Consider the following 23,463-nt stretch of genomic DNA (forward strand, 5'->3'; position numbering starts at 1 on the left):
AGTTCTTCTCTTTTATCTTTATAAGAATTCAATTAAAATAACCCCAGGTGGTAAGGTGGTTGCAGACCACCCTGGGGCTGAGCCATTAATTCAATATCTGCTCCTAATTTAACAACATAACTAAATTTGTCAGTGCTCATTTCAGCTTCTCCTACCTTAAAGCTGGTGTGTGTGTGTACATATGCACACACACGTATGTGTATCCATGTATGTGTATCTATATATATGTGTACATATGCAGGCACATAGGCATATGTACGAGTATATGTATGTACATGCACGCGTATGCATGTGCATATGCACATATACATGTGTGTTTGTGAGCATGCATGTTTATCCACGTGTGTGTACATATATTGTACGTGTGCACCACGAGGTGCACGCTCTTCACAGCTGGGGTGTGTATGTATATGCCTGCATATGTGTGCATGCATGTGTGTACATGTGTATGTGTGTACTAACTTATCTATTAACGAATTCATTTAAGCATGTCTATTAGCGGCCACTCTGCACCTGCCACTGTTCCAGGTACTGGGATATGTGACAGAACAAGAGAGCAAGTACTTACCCTTGAGGAATTTGTACTCTGAAAAGAAAGAATCAGGTGGGTTCATACAGTGTCAGATGCCCTGTGTGTGGGCTCCTCTGGGGAACCGTCTCTGATGAGGGGATGTGGGCGCAGGTATGTGAAGTAGGGAAGGGAGCCAGCTGTGCGTTGGGGGTCGGCGTTCAGGAAGTAGGTCATCATGCTTGGGACCCATGTGGCAAAGTTGAGGGAGGCAGAGTTGGACCTCAGGAGCCCTGACTGGGGACAGGGGACGGCCCTTTGGGCTTGTAGGCCTTGGCCAGATGTTTTGTTTTATTCTGGGTGCAGGGGCTGCTGTCGTGAAGGTGCAGCAGGAGAGTCAGTGACCTCACAAGGCTTCAAGCGAGTGTGTGTGAGTGACGTGCAGATGTGCACAGGCAGACATTGGGAACCGGAAAATTGTGCCCCCTGGGGTCCCAACTCTGACGGTGAGTGCCCCAGCCATGAAGGGCTTGTATCCCAGCTGCGAAGGGCTGGCACCTCAGCTGTGAAGGATTGCACACCAGAGGTGAAGGTTGGCACCCCAGCTGTGAGAGTTTGCTCTCTAGCTGTGAAGGTTTGCCCCCCAGCTGTGAGAGTTTGCACTCTAGCTGTGAAAGTTTGCACCCTAGCTGTGAAGGTTTGCATCCCAGCTGTGAGAGTTTGCACTCTAGCTGTGAGAGTTTGCACTCTCGCTGTGAAGGTTTGCACCCAGCTGGGGAGGTTTGCGCCCAGCTGTGCAGGACTTGCGCCCATGCTCCATGCCCTGCTCTGCGAGGGTACACTGGGGCTCTGCAACGCTGTTTCTCCTTTGCTAGCTGTTCGCCCTAATTGCATAGGATATAAGGGGCCCGGCTCGAGAAGGAAGAAGGGACTTGCTGCTTCCGATTCTCCTCCTGCTCCTGACATACGGTGCTGCTTCACCTGCTTCCCAGAAGCAGTGGCTAAATCCAATGTTCAGATTTTCGATCTTGCAGAATCAGGGGCTCTGCACCCCCACCCTGAGCAGCAGCAACAGCCAGGCAGGGCCTCCCCTCAGGGGTCTCGGGGGCTCCTCCTCCAAGCTCAGAGACCCCAGTACCAGCTTCTGTTCCACATGTCCCCGGCCCCACAGTGCTGGTGCATCCTGCACCTGCCGTCTTGCATGTCCTCACTCTTTCAGGAGGGAAGAGCGTCACAGGACGGTTCTTTAGACTGAACTCACTCTCCTCAGATATGTGCTGTGGCTTCGGCTCCTGCCTGGCTCTGTGGCCGATGTCTCGACAATGGACTCAAGGGGGCAGGGCACAGGGGCAAGTCAGGGGCCACTGCCACAGTCCAGGCGGGAGGGCTGGGCCGTGGCTTGTCACGTAACCTGTTTTCAGACAGCGGTGTGAGGTGGGAGGAGGTGTCTCCATCCTGATGGACACCTGGGCAGTCGGAACTGGCTCTCGGAGACAGCGTCCTACATTCGGGGTGTGCCTGAAAGAAGGCCTGGGAAATTTCCTTCTAGATGCTTCTGTGAAGACTGTTGCTACAAGGCAGGCCTGTGATGAGCTGCTGTTGTGTAGATATGGGTGACAGAGAGACTATCTAGGATGCCAATTCAGGGAGAATTCCTCTCTTAAAACCTCATGTCTTTTTGTTAAGAGTTTTAATGCATTTGCTTTAGGAAACTGCTTAAAATTTTTTCTCCATCACATAGCAGCTTATGCAGTGACTGAACAGAAGCCGCGTCTACCTCAAATCGATGTGGTCTTTGAGTGATGATTGTGATATTTTGGGAATCGTTGTGGTGTGCTTTTGGATGAGAGGTGTTATATTAGGAAAAATAGTCCTGAGGTTTTCAATGGGAAAATAACTGGTCTTACTTCCTGAAAATGAACATCTGAATGTATGCGATGGAATGAGAGGGAAGGAGTGTTGGGTTACAAGGGTTCACGCTATGTTTTAATAGCTTGTTTTTTCAGACTTCTCTTAAATTCTTGTCCAGTTACACACATACATTGAAGTGCTCCAACTAACCACAGCCATATGGGGGCCGCTGCTCATGAGCTGTCGTCCTGTGAGTCCAGATTCAGGAGAAGCACATATCATAATTGGCCCAAAAGCTGTGTTTCCAGTAAAATATAAAATAGGTCATTTCTGATTCTTTTTAAAGCTTGGTAGCAAGTGTAGCCACATTCGTCATGCATCAGTAATGCTGTTTGGCTGGCATCTTGGTGCACAGTCATTAAAATGATCTCTTCTGAGAATCACCCCATCATTGTCTTTAAATGTTGGACATCAGAATTTAACTCATTTAATCATCACGTTAACGAGAGGACTGTACACATCAAAAAGTGAGGGCCGTACTATCCTAGTTTTAAACCATGTTTTATATCATCAATTGGCTTATTTTCAGAATGAAAATACCTAAACCTTTTATGATTTCTTGGTATCTCTGAAAATCATAGCAGGTGTTTTTTCTTTATATATTTTTAAAACTTGACTAGCTATTATTCATTTTTCTGTGTCAAAATAAGATATTTGCATTTTTTTGTGATGCACATTTTGAACACTAGACAGCTAATATGAATTGAAAAACTGAAAAGTATGTAAGGGTTTACCCAGTTTTTTAATGAAACTGTTTGTTTTTTTGAGGAAGATTAGCCCTGAGCTAACATCTGCTGCCAATCCTCCTTTTGCTGAGGAAGGCTGGCCCTGAGCTAACATCCGTGCCCATATTCCTCTACTTTATATGTGGGACGCCTGCCACAGCATGGCTTGATGAGCGGTGCCACGTCTGCTCCCGGGATCCGAACCGGTGAACCCTGGGCGGCTGGGAAGTGGAATGTGCGCACTTAACGACTGCACCACCGGGCCAGCCCCCTGAAACTCTTTTATCACACAGAACTTTAGACTTTCAGAAATAATAGTCACTTAAATTGATATGAACTCTTTAAAATGTATTACTTCATTACCTTTAGATCTTGCTGTGTTTTTTTTAATAAAATTATTGTTGATGAGGATAAAACTCTACCCTCTATCCCCCTCTCTCATTCTTCCTTGATAATGACTATTGAATTTGAGGTGAATCTTTCCTTAGTATTCATTCAGAAATATATACGGCATTGTTTAATGTGTTGCATCTTTTACATAATGGCACCAAATTGTACCTATCTCCTTGCGACCCACTTTTTGCTCTACATTATATGTATAAATTATTCCATTTTTATACATTTCTAATATGTGTATTTAAGCCTATAAATTTCCCTCTGAATACTACTTTAGTTGTACCCTGCCAGTTTTAGCATGTGGTATTTTTATTATTTAGCACTAAATATTTTCTAATTTTCATTACTAATTTTTTAACCTAGGCTTTATTTAGATGTGTGCTTTTAGATTTCCACATGTATGAGCTCATTTTTGGTAACCTTTTTTGTTACTGATTTCTAATTTTATGGCATTGTGTTCAGAGCACATTTTCTCTATAACACTGATTTTCTTGGTATCTGTTGAGATTTTTTTGTATTCATTGAGAAACTTGGCTCTCTGGTTCATTTTTGTTTGTTTTTTTGTGAAGAAGATCGGCCCTGAGATAACATCTGTCGCCAATCCTCCTCTTTTTGCGGAGGAAGATTGTCGCTGAGCTAACATCTGTGCCCATCTCCCTCTGCTTTATATGTGGGATGCCTGCCACAGCATGGCTTGATGAGCAGTGCCTTGGTCTGTGCCTGGGATTCAAAACTGCGAACTCCAGGCCACCAAAGTGGAGCGCATGAACTTAAGCACTGTGCCGCCGGGCCGGCCCCTCTGGTTCATTTTTATAGATATTACATGTGTGCATGAAAAGAACGTGTTCTTGCTAACGATTGAGTCCATGTCTACATAGATGTTGTTTGGCCCAACCTTATTAACTGTATTCAAATTATTCAAGTTTTTCTAATTTTTTATATGCCTGACTTTTTTAAATTAGTAAATGTATTATCATCTCCCTCTATGATTGTAATCTTGTCAATTTCTTCTTATAATTCTGTTAATTTCTGCTTTATGTGTCTTCAGGCCATATTGTTAGGTATATTTAAGCTCAGACTTGTATTTTCAAGTTTGGTTGTTCCTTTTATCATTTTTAGAAACTATTTCTAGTTAGGTGTTCTTTCCTTTATATCTATTTTTTCTAGTACTTCATCAACCTTACTCTTTTTCCTTCAGATATGCTTCACACCCTTCACATTCAACCTTTAAAAATAAGATGTTTTAAGTGTTTTTCTTGAATTCTAACCTAAGACTCTCTTCTCTCTTTTACTTGCTGAGTTTAGTGTGTTTGCAATTATTATGATCACTCATACATTTGATCTTATTGTGTGCTTTCTCTTCCGCCTTTTATAAAAACTTCTGCACCTTCTATTTCTCATGAATTTTCTTTCCTTCTTCATTTCTTCTTCCTTAGCCTCTATTGCACTGATCAAAATGTTTTTTAATTCTCTTTTTTTTCCCTTGAATGTTTTGACCATTGTATTTTGTTTCTGTTCTATTCAGTTTTTTACTGTTCAGCTTCAAGAAACTAGCAATGTTGTAAGGTATTGCAGCTGTGCAATCATCTCTCTGTCTTTCCGTTTAACTAGATCTCTGTTTTCTTCTTTTTATACTCAGTGCCTTGCAAAGGGCCCAACATTTCGTAGATGATCTCTGAATGTTTGTTGAATCATTTGTATGCCATATTATGAGTCATCAAGTATCCTAACCTAGCCCCAGTTTGTGGCACACTAAACTGTGTCGACCTTAATAGCTGTGTGGCAGTGAGTGGACCCCTCTGTGTGTCTTGTTTCTCACCTGAAAATGAGTATAAAATAGTTTATACTTCATAGGTTTGTTGAGGGGATGAAAGGTAAGGTGTTTAGAATGCTGTCTGACACAGAGTGAAAACTCATGTATATATTAGTTTGTTACTGCTGTTATTGAATTTATGTGGAGCTTTATTTCCTGTTTGTAAATGAAGAACCACTTCCAGGTATGTGTACACTTTAAGCATAAATGCTTATGGATATAGATATTGTTCATTACATTTGTCTTAATTTGTTGAATATTCTTGACGTGGAAGGAAGATGGAAATCATTATGAACCACAATATATTTAGGTAACGTTTGGGGCCAAATGGTTCTGTGAGTGGAGTGCAGTTCAGTTCCAACCTGTGAGACATTTTAAATCACTACAGCGGTGTGGGGAGGTAAGCACGCCAGAGTGCCTCGGTGCTCGGATCAGAGACAGACCCTCCAAGGGTCAGCGTCCGAGGTGACACACCTGGGTTTCACCTGAGTCGTCGCACAGGAGGCTGCTCAGAGTGTCTTAGTTTGATAATCGTCAGATCAATAACTGGCCTCAAACTTCAAATGCCTTATGAAGGGCATCTTTCAGGTAATTCATTTAATATAGATTATGATCTATAAAAATAAATTTTGGTATATTAATATCCTAGTCTTTTAATCTTTTACCATTTGTAGTTCTGTAACTTTCAGTGGCATTTTACACATAGAGAATACATATATCAATAATTGTTAGGGTCAAACTGTACTGTTAGTGGTTACTCATATGGATGTTTTTGGAGTCCAATTCTGAAATTATTGTAAAGAAGAGAAAAAGTTTGTGTTGATTTCTTACTTTGGATTCAGTGTTGTTAGATATCATTCATGTGATGTTTATTCAGCATTTAAAAAGTACATCCTGATTTTCCCCCTTACAATTATAGGGATCGTCATTTACGAGCCAGCAGTCTCAGGTCTATAATCTTTTTGCAACTACCGCCGTCGGTGATGGGATGAGACTGTGGGACTTGCGGACCCTGAGGTAGGGCCATCCTGTTCACAGCCTGCAGCTGGGGGGTTAGAGGAGCCGTGTAAAACGTGTTTTTATGAAAACTCCCGAAGCACTTAGCTTTATCGATAAACTCAGTTTGATCTCTTTTCTTCCACATATGACAAGGTTGTGGTGAATCTATTCACACGGACCAATCTAAGAAAAGTCTGATTTATATACAAAAAAGGTCACATAAATGTGGAATGGTAAAATGATAGGTGCCGCCCTTTCCTCTGCTCCATGTGTGACATGTGGACCCTGAGTGTCAGAGACACACAGGGAGGGAACTGGACATTCTTAAACTAGAGCGATGCATGCACGTGCACACACACACGCATATATGTATATATGTGTATATATCTATTCTGATAATTATATTATGGCAAATAATCACTCAATATATAACATATATAGCAAAATATAATAAATATTTATAGATACGTATGTGTGTGTATGCATGTATATGTATTCACAAGGGCAAAATTAGTGGACTGTCTTTGCTCTCCTCCTTAATCACTGAACAAGTATAAAGGCCCCCATAGTCAACCTGTGTGACCAGAGGAGGAGCTGTCACCCACCCATGGGCATCTTGGGCGTGGGCGCTGTTGGTGTCATCGTGCCCCGTGGAGCCCAGCCCAGCACTGACAGATGCTTGCGAAGGCTTTCTTAGGAAGCCTCTGGCTATCCTGAAAGGTGTTGAAGATTTTCTCAGTAGAACTAGCATCGATTCCCTGTCATTTTTTACAATAAACAAATATTATATAGCACTTTATAAATAGTCGTTTGTGAAACTTAACCAGCCTTGACGGAAGGTAGCACCTCCCACAAGTCTTTGAATCATTGATCCAAATAATTTATGATTTTGGAAGGTTTGTTTTCATATTCTTAAAGATCTTTTATATTTTAAATATGTTAATCATTTAATATTCTTCATATATAAAAATTTCATTTAATGTTAGTTTGGTCATCTTTGTGAATTTATGATTTTGAAAAGAGTTTTAATTACTTTTAAAGATCTCCAGAATAACCTGCTTACCATGTAATAATCCCCAGGTATAAAACTGTCCCTTCACTGTTAGATTGCTCATTTTTGTGAGGGAAAGCAACAAATCAGTATCTTTCTCCTAATACGTGTTAAAAATTAAAAAATGTTTTTCCTGCTGCTGTTTTTTCTCCTCGCAGGTGTGAGCGCCGTTTTGAAGGTCATCCGAGCCGCGGCTATCCATGCCGGATTGCTTTTAGCCCCTGTGGACGATACGTGGCCTGTGGTGCTGAGGACAGACACGTATGTGCAGCCGTGGCGTGCTGGTTGGTCTTTGGCTGTAGGGATCCTGGGCTCAGTCCTCTGGACACTGCTAATATGGTTGCATGTTGGGATAAAAATCTGTTGTAGGCTTGACCACTGGCCAGTGTGTGAGACTCTCACACAGTCACACTATTTCAATAACGATAATGTGCAAGGTATGAAAGGCCCTCCTGGGCTTTTTAGTGAAGCATGATGCTTTAAACATCAATCACTCATTCATTCATTTCTTTATTCATTTATTTGTCATTGCACAAATGGCCTACCCTGTGAAAGACGCTGCGTTCCATGCTGCATTTCCTTCGAATTACAAGATAATAACATTAATATATAAGATCCCAGACTGCAGCTGCCTAACTGCAGTGTCCCTCTTAGCTCTCTTAGGGAACAACGTGCTTGTTTTAATGACGTCGCCTCCCCCTCCTCCCCCTCTGCCCACACATGTTACACGTCACTCACACTATCTTGCGGTTGATTTGGAACGGATACTAATATATCGACCGGTCTTTAACATATTTAAAAAGGTCTTCTGTTAGTTTTCTAGGGCCGCTGTAACAAATTACCACAAACTTAGAAGCTTAAAGCAACAGAAATCTGTTTCCTCACAGTTGTGGAGGCCAGAAGTCTAACCTCAAGATGTGGGCAGAGTTGGTTCCTCCTGGAGGCTCTGCGGGAGCGTCTGCTCCGGGCCTCTCCCACGGTGGGGCGGCCATCAGTCCTGGGCGTTCTTTGCCCTGGGTCTTATCACTCCGTCTCCGCCTCCATCTTCACACGGCCATCTTCCCTGTGGGTATCAAATCCCCTTCTCCTTTCTCTTACGAGGACTGGTCACTGGACACCCTAAATGCAAACTGATCTTACGATCCTTAACTGCAGTGACTCTCAGAGATCCCACTTCCAGATGAGATTGTGTTCACAGGCCCTGGGGGTCAGGACTTGGATGTATCATTTTGGGGAACACAATCCAACTCACTACTGGTCGATAGGGTTATCTAAACAAAAAAGACCTAAAGAAATGTGCAAAGATTCGAGGAAATCATAAAGTTTATTTGAAAAAAAAATCACTTTGCAATTTAACTGACAGATTTATGTTTCTAAATTTTTTCTTATTCACTTTAACAGGTGAGAATGGAATTTAAGAATACTGAAAAACTATTTTATGAAATTTTTAAACAGGAAGAGTTATTCTAAAAGTTTACTAGTTTGCATCTGACTAAAGGTGCTCCAATGACGTTTCTGTTATCTGCTATGATAGATACTTGAGCTCATCTCTAAATGAGGTAGTTTGTTCATGTGAAAAATGGGTAGAAATGCATACTTTAGGTTTTTTCAAGGAAAACAATGTATTCTAAAACTTGACTACCATGAAGCTAATAAATAATTTTCAAATTTATTAAAGCAACTTAAAAGATTAAAGTAACATTTACTCAACAATCTGAACTATATGCCACCATTTTTGATACACTTGTTTTGCAATTTTGAACAAAGACCCTGCCAACACCAACACCAACACCAAATAATGGGTTTCTTTTTTTCTAAATTGTTTCTCTGTATCCGGTAATGTAGCCAAAATTCTCTTAACTATTCACATTCATCCATCAAATTAAATTCTCATTTAGAACATCTTATTTTATATAATAGCTTCCTGGCTTTCAGGAAGAATATCAAATCCTTATTTGCTTCAAAGGCTTAAGCACTACTTGTATATTATCTAAGAAATTCATGAGATAACTTAACTATGGATCTATTCTTTTAGGAGCCAAATGTAAGTCAACTATAAACGTTGAATTTTCTTGAAATTTTTGATCATCATTTTCTTTTATTCAATGTATATGTGAGTGCAGCTGAAAAATATAATAATTGAAATTAAGAGTATGAAGACACAGAAACATTTAAAGTAGAGAGATGGGAAATGAAGATGATGTGAGAATACTTAAATGTAAAGTAGACTTTAAGGCTTAAAGCATTACTAGAGATAATGAAGGACATTTAATAATGATAATGATGCCAATCTATATAGAAAATGTCATAATTCTAAATCAGTATGCACCCAATAACATAGTTTCAAAATATATAAAGCAAAAGTAATCTAACTCTAAGAAGAAAAAGAAACATCTTTAATCATAATGGAAGACTGTAACAAACTTCTTTCAATGGCTGGAAAACAAATTCTGGCTGATCATGATGGTTTTCTGCTTTTAATATTCTGCTGGTTCTCTAATATCACGTGGAATACAGACCAGGATCTTATGTGTGGCATATAAGTATGTCTCCAACCTGCCTATCTAATTCCATCTCTGTTTCTCCTATATGTCTTATTTTCTAGTCCAGTGTGTCATACAACTTCTGGATATGGCAGTCCTTTTTATTAATACAAAATGGTGAGGATGAACCAAAAACATTCTCACAGACACTGAGACCACACCAGAAAAATGTGTTTTATTGACAGATGAAAACTAACAATATATTTGCAAATAAGCTGAAGGAAATTAAGAAAATACATAAACTTTACTAACAGAGGAGCTAAAGCAGGAACGGAAGAGTTCAGAAATGAAATCACTAGACAACAGGGACATGTGAAATGAAAACTGATACAAGGAAAGCGTTAGAAAAAAATTTTCTGAAGTAAAGACCAAATTTAAATAAATACAGAAGAAAGTAGATACTACAGATAGCACAATAAGGGAAAAAGAGAATATGAAGGAGAAAAATAAGTAAACAAATCCATATATTCATAGGTGCAAAAAGACATATCTAAAGAAGAGGAAATAAAATAGATCATAAAGTGAAAGGTTCTCTCTGTGTTTATATTATAAATATAATTAAAAATAAAGCAATAGAACAGAACTGAGATCAAAATAATCATCATATCAGTGAGTTCAAGTAGAATAAACTCATATTTTGAAAGAAAAAGACTCTCAGATTGGATTTTATAGGTAAGAAAAAAAAATCTGAGTCTATGCTGATGCAAGAGATGCTCTAACGCAAAGTGGCCCAGAAAGGATAAAAAAAGAGATGGGAAGTGTACATCAGGCAAGCGAAAATAAAAATAAAGCCGATTATAGGATTTTGATATCACACAAAGCATGATTCAACACCCTCCAAAATTAACGAGGCAAAGACAGTTTATAATGCCAAAGGCAAAAATTCACAATGAAAATATAACATAGATGTTAATGTAACAATAAATGTTACATTATTGTTATAGATCTAATATAGATCTACATGTTACATATCTAATAGATCTATATTAGAGCGATATATATATATATATATTTTGTTTTGTTTTTAGTTATCCTTTTGGAATGTCATTTAAAAGTCATATAAAACATGTTATAGATCTAATATAACAGTAGATGAATATCTACTCATCAAGGAAAATAAACAGAATAGCAAATTTCCTAAAGCAGAAATACAAGAAATGAAACAATAGATAGCCAAACACTAACAATGGAGACTTAACACATCCACCTCAGTGCTCACAGAGCAAGTGCACAAAAATTATGAAGTTGTAGGAAACCTATGTAGCATAATCAATAATGCACTGTCTTATAGATGTGCACAGCCATATTTGTATGCCAACAAGACAGGCAGGTTCTTTTCAAATACACATCAAACCTATTATCATTGACCATATATAAGTCCACAGAGAAAAGCTCAATAAATTAAAATAACAAAACAGAACATTCTTTCACTATAATGCAATCAAACCATAAATTGGTAATGAAGTAAAAAAGAAAACATTCCTTCTACCTAGATATAAAAATTCTATTAAACATTTAAAAATATAAAATAAAATGAAATTGTAGCATTTCTTGAAAATAATGATATTTCTCACATGCTATTTCAGTGTCTCTTGGAAAGCAGATGAAGCACTGCTTGGAGCAAAATTTAAATCATTAAATACTTATGCAAATTAAAGAAAAGAAAAAATAAATGAATTAAATATCTAACTATGAAGTCAGAAAAAAAACAAAATAAGTTAGAAGAAAGGAATTTATAGAGATAAAAGCAGACACTAAGTTAGAAAAAAGAAAATCAGTAGAACTAATAAATAAATGAAAATGCTTATTTTTTAAAAACGTAAACTGAAAAATAAACCTTGGCTAACCCAAATTTTTGAAAAAGAGAGAAAGCTAAATGTATAATTAATAAGAAATCACAAGGAGAAAAGAATGGGGAACAGAGGAGCTTTCGAAAATCATGAGACTGCTTTTCACAATTTATGCAAATAAATAAGAAAGTCTATATAAAATGGATAACTACTGGGAAATGTAATTTATCAAAACTTTCCCAAAAAGAAAAATAAATTTAACAGGCCAGTTTTCATAGAAGGAACAGAAAAAATTTTCAAAGACCTTCTCTGCAAGAAAGAATTAGGTCCAGATGATTTCTCAGAGGACTTTACCAAACTTTTAAAGATCAGATGGTCTCAATGATACTTAACTGTTTCAGATAAATAAGGAAAGCATCCAAGTTATTTTTGAAGTGAATATGAACTGATATGCAAGCTTGATAAAATTTCAGAAAAAAGCTACATGTCACTTATGAATATAAATTCAAAATCTTAAATGAAATAGGTGTAAAGAGGATCTGACAGCGCATTAACAATAATCTATCATAAACCAATGTTCTTGGAATTCAAAGATAGTTCAATATCAAGAAATCTATTGATAAATGTGTCATATTACTAACTGATATAAAAAGAGGAATTGTATGACCATCTTCATATATGCAGAATAGACATTTCAACAAAATTCCACATTCATTTATGATAAAACACCCAGTAAAGAAGGGATCTTTGAATACTTCTTTCAAATGATAAGGTGCTTATCTCAGCTCAAATGCCAGCATCTTATGAGAAAACATTAGATCATTCTATGGTTGGGAACAAAGCAAGAAGGCCCATTAATTCCACTACTATTTTAGAGAGTATTGGAGGCATTTACCTATGAAATTAGGCAGGAGAACATAAGCAGAGACATTATAATTGAAAAGGAACAGTTAAAACTATCTTAATTCATATATGATAAGATTGTATATCTGGGAAACCTAAGAGAATTAATGGCCATTATGAACAATAAAATAATCCAGGAAAGTATTTACAGTAGGATTTAAATTAATGTATGGAATTTAATGGTCTTTATAAAAACAATAACCTATAAGAAGATATAATGAAGAAGGGAATCCATTTAGAAGAGCATTAAAAAAGATAAAATATTCAAGCATAAATTCAACAAGAATTCTGCAAAACCTATATGAAGAAAACTTTATTTTTTCCCCAGAAATGTAGACTTGAACAAATGCAAAGTCTTAGCTTGTTCTTGGATAGGAAGATTCAATCTCATAGAGAAGTCAGTTCCCTGTAAGTAATTTGTAAATTTGACACTGTCCCAACAAAAATACTGCTAGGTTTCCCTCTAGCTAGAGAATTTTATTGTAAAGTTATTTGGAAGAATAAACAAGTAACAATTGTCAAGACACTCTGTCAAAAAGAGCTTTATATTGGGGGGAACTTGCTTTACCAGTTATTAAAACATTTAGAAAGCCTCTCTAATTAAAACAGCATGGAACTGGTGTACAAATATAAAGAAAGATGATATTTCCAGCTCCAGCCACTGAAAATGTTTAGAAGCATTGACATTCCAGCCACCACCCTTAGTATCCTCGTCGTAGCCACCAAATGCCATTTTCCGCTAATGGAAACCAGAGTTCCCTGGATAACTAGCTGGTTTCAGGTCTGTTGCAGAATGAGCCAGGGAGGTCTTATGCCAAAGAGAAAGGAAGAAATTGAAGAGTAATGGAGTCATATAATAAGGCCACAGGAGGCAACATCAAAGGCTATTGGCCAAAGAAGGCATAGTTGAGCATCAGAAGAATAATGACTGTAATTGATTTTAAAACGTTATATATCTAAATTGTCATAACTTTTAAATGACATTCCAAAAAGGATAACTAAAAACAAAACAAAAACAAACATAAAACAAAACTTCATTGGTCCCTATTTGGAAGAAACTAGGGCACCAACTCCTTACTCAGAAGCATGCCTTTTAAAGGGAAAGAACTAAGCATTTGTCTGGCCTTTTCTGTTTGGACTATATTTCAAGTTAACCAAATACCCTATATGAAGAGGAAAAGTTCTTTATTGGAGAAGAATTCCAGGCAAGTGGGAAGAATGACAGAATTAGAAAATTACCCTCTTGCAACGTCAAATGAAGTAATTGATTTCAGCAAATGTCATCAGTAGAGGAAATTATCAGATAAAGATCAGTGGTTCCCAGGCAGCTGGAATAGACATTTCTCCAAACAAGACATACGGATGGCCAATACGTACGTGACATGATGCTCAACATCCCTAATCATCAGAGAAATGCAAATCAAAACCACTATCGGTATCAGGTCACACCTGTTAGAAGGGTTATTAACGAAAAAACAAAACCCAACATGTGTCCTTGAGGATGTGGAGAAAATGGACCCTTGTGCACTGTTGGTGGGATTGTGAACTGGTGGAGTCTCTATGGAACACAGTGTGGAGGTTCCTCAAAAAATAAAAATAGAGCAACCGCGTGATCCAGCTATCCCACTCTTGGGTATTTATCCAAAAGAATGAAATCAGGATCTTGAAGAGATATTTTGCATTCTCATGTCATTGAAGCATTATTCTCAATAGCAAAGATGTGGGAACAACCCAAATGTTTATTGATGGATGACTACGTACAGAAAATGAGATCTATACACACAATGGGGTGTTGTTCAGCCTTAAAAAAAGAAGGAAATCCTGCCATTTGCGACAACATGGATGAACCTGGAGGACGTTATGCTAAATGAAATATGTCAGTCACAGGAGGATGAATGCTATGTGGTTCCGCATACATGAGGAATCTAAAATCGTCACAGTCGTAGAAGCAGAGAGTGGAACGGTGGTTGCCCCGGCCTAAGGCCAGGGGCCAATGGGAGGTGTTGGTCACAAGGTCCAGAGCTTCTGTTATGCAGGACGAATAAGTCTATAGATCTGCTGTACGTCATTGTGCCTGTAGGGTTAACAATATTATATCATATGCTTAAACATTTGTTAAGAAAGTAGATCTCACATTAACTGCTCTTACTACAGTTTAAAAATAGGTTGACAGGCAACTCTCCCAGGGATCATCATGCTGACCCATTCTGAACCTTCTGGCCAATGTGAGCATCAGTAAGTGCACCACAGTTTAGATACGGTGTTCATTCCTAATGCCATCATGCAGTGCGCATATTAACATTCACCATAAAGTATTCTTGTAAAAAAAATGTTGAACCTGAGCCTAATTGAGTCTTTCTAGGTAATCTCTGGTTTACAGCAAATATGTAGGCTAATGGAATAAGTGGAAAGACATCACAAGGAAGCAAAAAGACAAATCCTGAATATGGAACATTCTTTAGGACACAGAGCCAGTTTCTTCAAGTCTATGGCATGAAAAAAAAAAGGCAGGGAGAGAAAGAATTGCTCCAAAATATAAATGAGAGAAAGATATATAACAACAACGTATAGATCTTGATTTACTCAAAATAACTGTAGAAAGACATTAGAAAACATTAGGAAATTGTTATGACTGGGTATTAGATATCAAGGAATTGTTTCTATTTCACTTAGGTGTCAAAATGGCAGTACAGTTATGTTTAAAATGTCCATATTTTTAGAGATACGTACAGAATATGTAGGACATCATCTTTGCAATTTGCTTCAAAATACTTCACATTTCTTCCACCACAAAAACTAAAAGGAAAAAGAAAATAAAAAAGCTATGGTAGTTGAAGCAAGTATAGCAAAATCTTGATAATGTTGTATTTGGGTTAGGAATTTGTGGGACTCATTCTATAAGGCTCCATACTTTTGTGCATATTTGAGTTTTTCAAAATGGAAAGCCGAGCACAGATGTTGGAAACGGAACTGGACACAGGTGATCTTGACTCACCGGTGCGCGAGCCCCTCCCCTTGGCTGCAGGCCTCCTGGAGGACAGTGCCTGTGTGCTGACGGAGAGCATTGTCAGGTTAGAGAAAGGCTGTGTTTGCATCCTGGTTCTGCTCTGTGAATGTGGGAACCACTGTTCTCTGACCTTTAGTGTTTTCCTCTGTACCAGTGCGCTGTGATGTCTACTGGAGGGGTAAAATGAAATAACATGTTTGTAGCTGCATTTAATACATGTGGTTGAACCTTACTATATAGAAAGCTATTGTCACATTGTAATGACTTTATCAGGATAATGCTAAAGGTATGGGTTGGTATAAGCTGCTCTTGCCAGATCCCTCTGCCCTGATCTGTACTGTGTGACCATATTTTCAAAGAAATCAAGATGAATGAATGAACTAGTGGATACTTCAAGATGACTAGTTATATAATGGACTGTAGGTCCAAAGAAGCTGAAAAAGATCAGGTTGTTATTAGAAATAAAGTTGACAAGGATTTATTTCAGGGCTATTCAAGCTGCTGCTGCCCTAGGTGTATGAGACTAGTGGTTCACCCAGCGGTCATTGCCATACAGTGATCCACTGGGCTCTGTCTTTGCGAGAGGAAGTGGCAGCAAGAAGGGCAGAGTGTACCCTGGAGTTTGCCAGAGTTCCTGTCTCAGACCTTGATGGAGGTTGACCAGAGGAACAGTGTGTGTCTGCCTCCAAACCTGAGGGGACCCAGAGCAACACCATTAACATCCAGTTGTCCATTAGGTGGTGGCCAAATGACTTGGCATGGCAAAATTAGGGACTTTCTAAGGACGTCTTTGCTTCCTATGGGAAGTAGGTGTTTCTTGGTGTAAGGGTCTGTATTAAATCTTGAACATTTTGGTCTTTTGCGAAAAGTTTATTTTTTTGTGAACTAAAGCTTCAATGATCTGAAGAAATGTACACAGTTATGAGAAATGTGATTTCTGCAAATATTTTAAAAAATAAGTGACCATATATGATGGTTGATCCCCCGTGGACAATTTCGCTACTATTATGAAGTTTCAGAAATACAGAATTCTGTTTGCAGTTCTTTTTCCCGTTTCTTCTGTGGGGATAATTTGGGTGCAGGGAAATGATGGACACGTGTTAGAACTCTGTGAGACAAAACAATGAAAGAAACTTCATCTTTGAGGATACAGTTCAACAGAATTACAAAATAGTCCCAATGAACCGGTCTAGGCCTGTTTGCAAAACATTTATCTTTTTCAATAGTACATTCAGTCCCTTACAATCTTTGTGAAAATATTTTTGAACAGTAAAGCATTATTTATTCCAGCACCCGTGTGATTTGTGCCACATCCTCATCTTTTGGCAGAAAATATATTGCTCCCTTTTTTCTTGCCCCTTTCTCAGGCTTATTAATTTAGTTTTGGAGTAGGATTTACTTTAAACAGGTTTTATTTGGAGTTTCTTAGTACGTTTTAGCTACAGCTTATTTCTCTTCCATGGGGAGAATTTGCTTCATGAATTAAACAACTGTTCTAACCTCTAATTAAGACATTTTGTTCTCCACACGGATTGTAATGAAATTGAACCATTTGCAAAGTTATTCCCAAATTTTCCATCATAGTATATGAGGTACGTCATGGCCTTTCAGGTTGGTCATTGCCATTGGGTGCAAGTACAGCTCATGACAAATGTGTGTCTAATAAAATATTCCTGATATTTGGGGCTGCAGACTGCTGTTTTCGTGTTTAAAGTTTGTCATGACCATAAAGATTCATTTGACTCAAGAACCTTCTGCATGAAAACATGTATTTCATTTAATACCATTTTCATATAGAAAATAAAAGCCTGTGTCTTAAATAATTCTTACCTAGACTTCTTTCACAGTATCGTGGTGTCCCTTTTTGTGTGTTTTGAGATTTCATGCAAATACAAGCCAATGTTAATTCCCACTTAGAATTAGGTGAAAACATAACGGGTCTCAGGAAGGACTTTTCAACAAGAGATAATCATATAATAGAAGTTGATTTGAAAAGAAAAAATAAAGCCCTCGAACTTCAAACACTGCCTCTGATTTTCAGACCTTCTTTCCACCTGTCACCCTCGACAGCTGTCTGTCTGCACTTTGCCCCTTGGTCTGTCTGGGAGGAAGGAGGGAGCAGCTGCCTCTGCACCTTGCCTTCAGCCCATCCTCCCTCACTTGTCCGGGATGCTGTTACATCAGAAAACTTTCTCTGGTGCTTCTTCATTCTCAATCCATTTCCCATCAGCCTATAAGTAAGTTCCCTGGAGTCTAAAAATATTAACTTAAGCCTTCACCTTGCACGTAACTTACCCTTGTAATTGGATTTCTGTCACATGTTATGTTGAAGCTACTTCCTAAAAAATTGCCGTGTCAGCCCAATTACCTAAGCTTCTGGCTTCTCTTCCCTGGCCGTTTCTGATTTCTGGGAATCCTTTGCTCTCACTGATTCTCCTTCCCATGGTTCTCCTTCTGCCTCTGTCTGCTTCTGCTCTCACTCTTCTTCCTCCTCTCGTGTGTTCTGGGTGGATTCAACCCGCTTTCACAGTTTGAGCTATTCTTCTACAGCGTGAGTCAAACAGATGTCAAGTCATCTCAGATGCTGGCCTTGTTCCTGCTTCCTGAGCACGTAACAGCTGCAGACCTGGTTGTCACCTTAAACTCGGAGTCATGTCCCCATAGCATCTGCTTCTTGGAGCGTGGTGTCACTTTTCAGTAGATAATGATACTTTTCAGTGCCTCCGAGCTGCATTGTGAAGGTGTCAGTGGTGATTAGAAATCCATTTCTCCTTTCTCTCAGTAGCTTGGGATCTAGAGGGATGTGGTGGTGGTGGTGTGTGTGTGTGTGTGTGTGTGTGTAATAATTTGCAATATATTCCTCCAAAAATTATGATTATTACATAGGTGATAAAGTAGTTGTATGTTTAACTTTTTTGAATAAAGTTGTTGCGAATAGTTTTGTACGAGTCTTTGTGTGGACATCTGTTTCCATTTCTCCCGGGTCAATGCAGAGGAGGGAGCCTTCCGACCTGAAGATGCGTGTGCGTTTAACTTTACTGGAAGCTGCCGAACAGGTGTCCAAAGCGGCCGGACCATTTGAACAAATTAGCACCAAATGTTTGGCGCACACACGTGTGCACACAAAAGTGACAAATGATGAAATAGAGCTGATAAATGATGGGAAACATGCTGATCGAGGCAAAGGCTAGCACAGTGTAGTGGTGAATTCAGACTCTGACATAAGGCAGCTGTGGATCCCAGCCTGGCTTCCGACTCCCGTAGCTGTGTGACCTGGGAAGACTGCTGACCCCACGCCCTGGTTTCCTTGTCTGTAGATTTGGGACAGTGCTAGTGTCTTCTTCATAGGGCTGTAGAGAGGATTACATGAGGAAATCAATATAAAGCTTAGTGTCCCGTAGGTGTTTGCTATTATTATTAACTTCTGTATTGTATATAATAGATGCAAAACAGTCGTGGTCATAATAATTTCCCTTATCCACTTAATCTAAACAGCAGACAAGAGGGGAGCCTCGAATCCTGAGAAACCCTCCAAAATTCATTATAGCACCACTCAGTCAGTCCGTCCTGAAGAGAAGATAGTGATGTGGCCAAGACAGTTCTAAAACACCTGTGAGACCAGAGGGACTTTGAAGGTGTCCTGAATCCTTCAGGAAAGGTTGTCCTTGGCAGCCAGCAAGATACAAAGCAAGAGTTTAAGTCAGAAAATCAGTTGAGAGTCTCAGTATCGACACTTGATGGCTGTGCTAGAAACATTCTCTATATGTCATGGTTTCCTCAGTAAAAATATGGGTATGCTAAGAATTTCAAGTGCACATACCTTGACCAGTTGCTGTAAGTGATTTCTGTGACAGTTGTGAAATGTTGTGTAGACAGCGATGTGCTGTCTGGCCTGTGGTTCTCAAAGTGGGGTCCCCTGGGCCAGCAGCATCAGTCTCCTCTGGGAACCTTTTAAATTCATTCTCAAGTCTTCAGACCTTGTGCCAGTCGCTGCATGAGACATTTTAGAGTTAAGTTAATGTGTGCTTTTCAGATAAACACGTTTGGGCCAGAAGAAGAAAAGGCAGACTTTCTATTTCTCCGTTTTACTTCAAAATATGTAAAACATCTATTTGTAGACTTTATTTCAAAACCACCGTTTAGCCAACGACAGAGTCATTTGGAAGGTGTAAATTTGAAGGACTCATTTGTACATGAAAATATATTTTTTGTGTGTGGGAAAAAGAATCACCTTTGAGGTCTTGTTCCTGCTATAACGTGGCATTTCTCTTTATTACCAGTAGAGTGGCAGAAAATACTTGTTTGCACATTTTGATACTTAATAATTAGAATGGTTCTCCCTTCTCTTATGTCACATCTGGATGGTACCCTGATTCCAGGTCTTGTCCCTAAAATGAAGTATTTGATGGCAACTCTAGATAAATATATAGAGATAGATACAGATATCTTTTTATATACTTTTTATAAAACTATATATACTTTTATATAAAATAACATTATATATGTTAATGTTATTAACAGCTATGGAAAAAATTCTAGATATTTGAATTCCTCAAATTCCAAGCTGATTGGTAGGAAGCAAAGTATAGACTGTTCTTTCTCAAGAGTATGGGAAAGGACAATAAAATATCACTTTTTCACTCAATTTGGGACTTCCAGTTAAGGTTGGAATACAAAATCTGTACTCCTTCCTTAACGTTAGACATCAAAATGAGCGTATATTTAAAACTGTTCACAAGGTGTTGTGGAGGCTTCTGATAGGCTAGAAAGTGTGACAAAAATTCATTAAGATGATAAAAATTCTGATAAAAGATAAGAAATGCATATTTCATAAATTTCCTTCCGTGATGCAGATGGCGTTTTGTCCCTTATTTCATTGCTGCCATGATGGTTGATTAGCCATTCGAATATCCTTCTGCTTTGCATAACTGATGGTTGATTATTGACTCTTTCGACATAGGACACCCGGCTGTTCTGTCTTTCAGGTGTACGTGTATGAAATGGGCTCCAGCACCTTTTCTCACAGGCTGGCAGGACACACGGACACAGTCACGGCAGTGGCCTTCAACCCGTCCGCCCCACAGGTACGGCCTTGCTGTGTAAGCACATCTGGTCCCTGCAGGTCTCACATCATAGTTCTTGTATCTGTCAGAATTTATTTTGGTGGAATTTTATGATATTTAAGATTAAATACCAGTTTTCATTGTCTACGTAGGGAGATGAACTTAGGAAATAGACCTTTATTGGGGAGAAGGAGAAATTTGGCGTGTTTTCTTTGACAATGGAAGTATTTGTCCTTCAGTGCTGAGGCAAGTCTGTGCTCCCTCAAATATTGAAAAATGTAGAAATACCCACGGACAAAGATGGGAATATGTAGCACGGATACGGACACTGTGGTTCAGATTGAAGGAAGAAAGGGAGAGAGCGAGTAAGAAAAGGATTTTGAAGATTCTCGTGAAAAGAATTTGGATGGAGAAAGAGGGCCACAAAATTTAAAGAAACTTTCTTAATTAGGAGAAAAGATGAAAAAAAATGACGTCAGCTGCAAATCAGTGATACAGAAAAGTGAGTGGTCTTGTATTAACATGCAGAGGGCGATGCTTTGTAAAAAAATGTCAAAACTCTGAAATATCAATGAAACTTTAGTATTCGGGAATATCGATTTCATTTTTTCCATTTAAGTTTGAAGCTTTGATACAGAGACTAACATTATTGTGTGATTGTGTGTTTTAGGCTGATATGTGGGTGTGTGCTCAGTGGATGCTGTTTTGTTGACCTGCTCTTTTTCACTAACGGTGGATTGTTGCAATCTGGGGCATGGTATGGTGTCTGGTACATAGTTTACTTTCCATTTGTATTAAATGTTGAAAAAATGAATGAGCAAAGCTTGTCATGTCATTGACTAGCTTCCATCAGTGTCACTTGAAGTCTTCATGACACCCTCTTCCATAGTTGACCCTAATTTAGCTTTTTGGTCTACTCTTGATGGGTATTCAGCTTTAAAATTTTCTTCCTTGTTATAAACAATATTGAGATGTACATATGATTATGTTTTACTTATCCCAAAAATAAGGTGATGCGACATATACTGTCGTGTACCTGCTTTTCCTAATTAATAATATGTATTACCATTACCTATTCTGAATCTTTTTAGTGTATTTTTTGAAATTATTGGATTCCTTTTTGAATCCTTTGAATAACACACTTCTGTGAGACTGACAAATGGTCACAAATGAAAGGGAGTCAGAATATAAGAGCAACGTCAAGGACCAGTAAGGTGTGTGGCAGGGCACTGGGCGTAGTGATTTAGAGGTGGAATATTGAAAATTCATTGTTGGCATCAAAATATCTTTTAGCAAAATTGAACTGAAGAACTTCTTTGAATACTTGAAAAGTTTCAATTAAAAAACGTTCTGTAGGTGTCTATTGCCATTGAGATTATTTTTATGATTAAAAGAAAATATGGTCTGAATATACTTATGAGAAAGAAAGGGAGGAAAAAGGAGCGAGTAGTACTTCTCATGAACATTGATTCTTGATGAGGGATCGTTAAAGAAGACACAGTGTGAGAAGTCTGTGTTGTGGTTCGTCATCTCAGGAAACCAAGAAGCCACCTAGAACAGGAATAAACATTTTCAAACATTGATACGTTCTACCACCCTTTATTTTTGTAAAATGCTATTAAATTTTAGAAATGATGGTAAAGTAATCCAATGCCGTTATCTTTGTATATAAAAATTCCTAACAAAAATTCTTGTTGTTCCAAAAGTTTTACAGTAGGCATTTTTTCTGATCATGGGTATCAGAAAGAAGTCTGTGAAATAGCAATATTTCTTCAATAAACATATCTTCAAGATATGTTCAGAAGTCATTGTTTTTTGGCACAATATTTGTTTGATTTGAAGATACATGTTATCCCTTCACTAACATTTTGGAAATCAGAGTGAACTTCGGAATCCTTATTTCTCCTTTGTAAGGTAGAGTCTTCTCTGTTTTATTAAACCACTAGTGCACCTTACAGCTAATGTTGCTTGAAATTGTGTCCGTAGAACAAAATACCCAACTCAAGCCTTTGTTTAAAAAAAAAAATCTATTAAACGGCACATCAAAACAATAATTTGAAATTTTTATTTGTAGAAAAAGACCCTTCTGAGTTCCAGTGCAGGCGTCTTAACATGTAAAATGCATGTTTTGGCATAGAGGATGGCTTTGCATAGGCAGGGAGAACAGGCGATCAGAGCCCACAGATTTGGGTCCCTCCTGTACCAACAGAGGAGGTCCAGATTGTTGACTTCAACATTGATTAGGTTTCTGCGTCTCTGGATGATGATACTTACCTGCTGGGAGGGTCAGGAGGATAAACACGTGCAAAGTGATGGGCTTATGGGAGACACCTTGTAAATGTTCCCTTTTCTCCACAAAAGGAGACAAAACAAGTAATACCATAGATATCCTACCATGAGTAAAAGTTACGCTTCACAGATAAGTGGGATAGGTACGTGGAGTCTTATTCCTCTGAATCTAGCAGATTTAATACTTCTCCTGAAATGGCTGCCCTCCCTCCTCCATCCCTTTCTCTACTTTCTTATGATTTTTCTTCATCTCATGAATTTTAGGTGACTTCTCTGGATCTGAATACATGCTTGCTCAGACAGGCTATTATCCTTCAAGCTCTTTATTTCCTGGTTGTATGGTCAACCCCAGCCGCTTCATGGTGGCTGGTTGTGCTGGGTCATGGCTGGTTGTGCTGGGTCATGGCTGATTGTGCTGAGTCATGGCTGGTTGTACTGGGTCATGGTTGTTTGTGCTGGGTCATG

At 38.5% G+C, this 23,463-nt stretch overlaps 1 protein-coding gene across 27 annotated transcripts in view; it reads left to right on the forward strand.

Moving 5' to 3' along the window:
* The window catches only part of WDR27 (WD repeat domain 27), a 213,997-nt gene that overhangs the window by 68,039 nt on the left and 122,495 nt on the right, over window positions 1-23,463 (forward strand). For 23 of the 27 annotated variants that reach the window (XR_011535545.1, XR_011535543.1, XR_011535546.1 and 20 more), the window contains 3 exons: window positions 6,273-6,370; window positions 7,562-7,664; window positions 20,632-20,730. Coding sequence is in view for 11 of the 27 variants with exons in the window: in XM_070603052.1 (XP_070459153.1) it covers window positions 6,273-6,370; window positions 7,562-7,664; window positions 20,632-20,730 (300 nt within the window). In the remaining 16 variants the exon portion in view is untranslated. Of the gene's footprint in view, window positions 1-6,272; window positions 6,371-7,561; window positions 7,665-20,631; window positions 20,731-20,861; window positions 22,503-23,463 lie in introns of those variants that run through there. The other 4 variants (XR_011535558.1, XM_070603048.1, XM_070603053.1 and 1 more) reach the window with 2 other exon arrangements.

The sequence above is a fragment of the Equus przewalskii genome, chromosome 32 (genome assembly GCF_037783145.1).
Source record: "Equus przewalskii isolate Varuska chromosome 32, EquPr2, whole genome shotgun sequence".
NCBI lineage: Eukaryota > Metazoa > Chordata > Mammalia > Perissodactyla > Equidae > Equus > Equus przewalskii.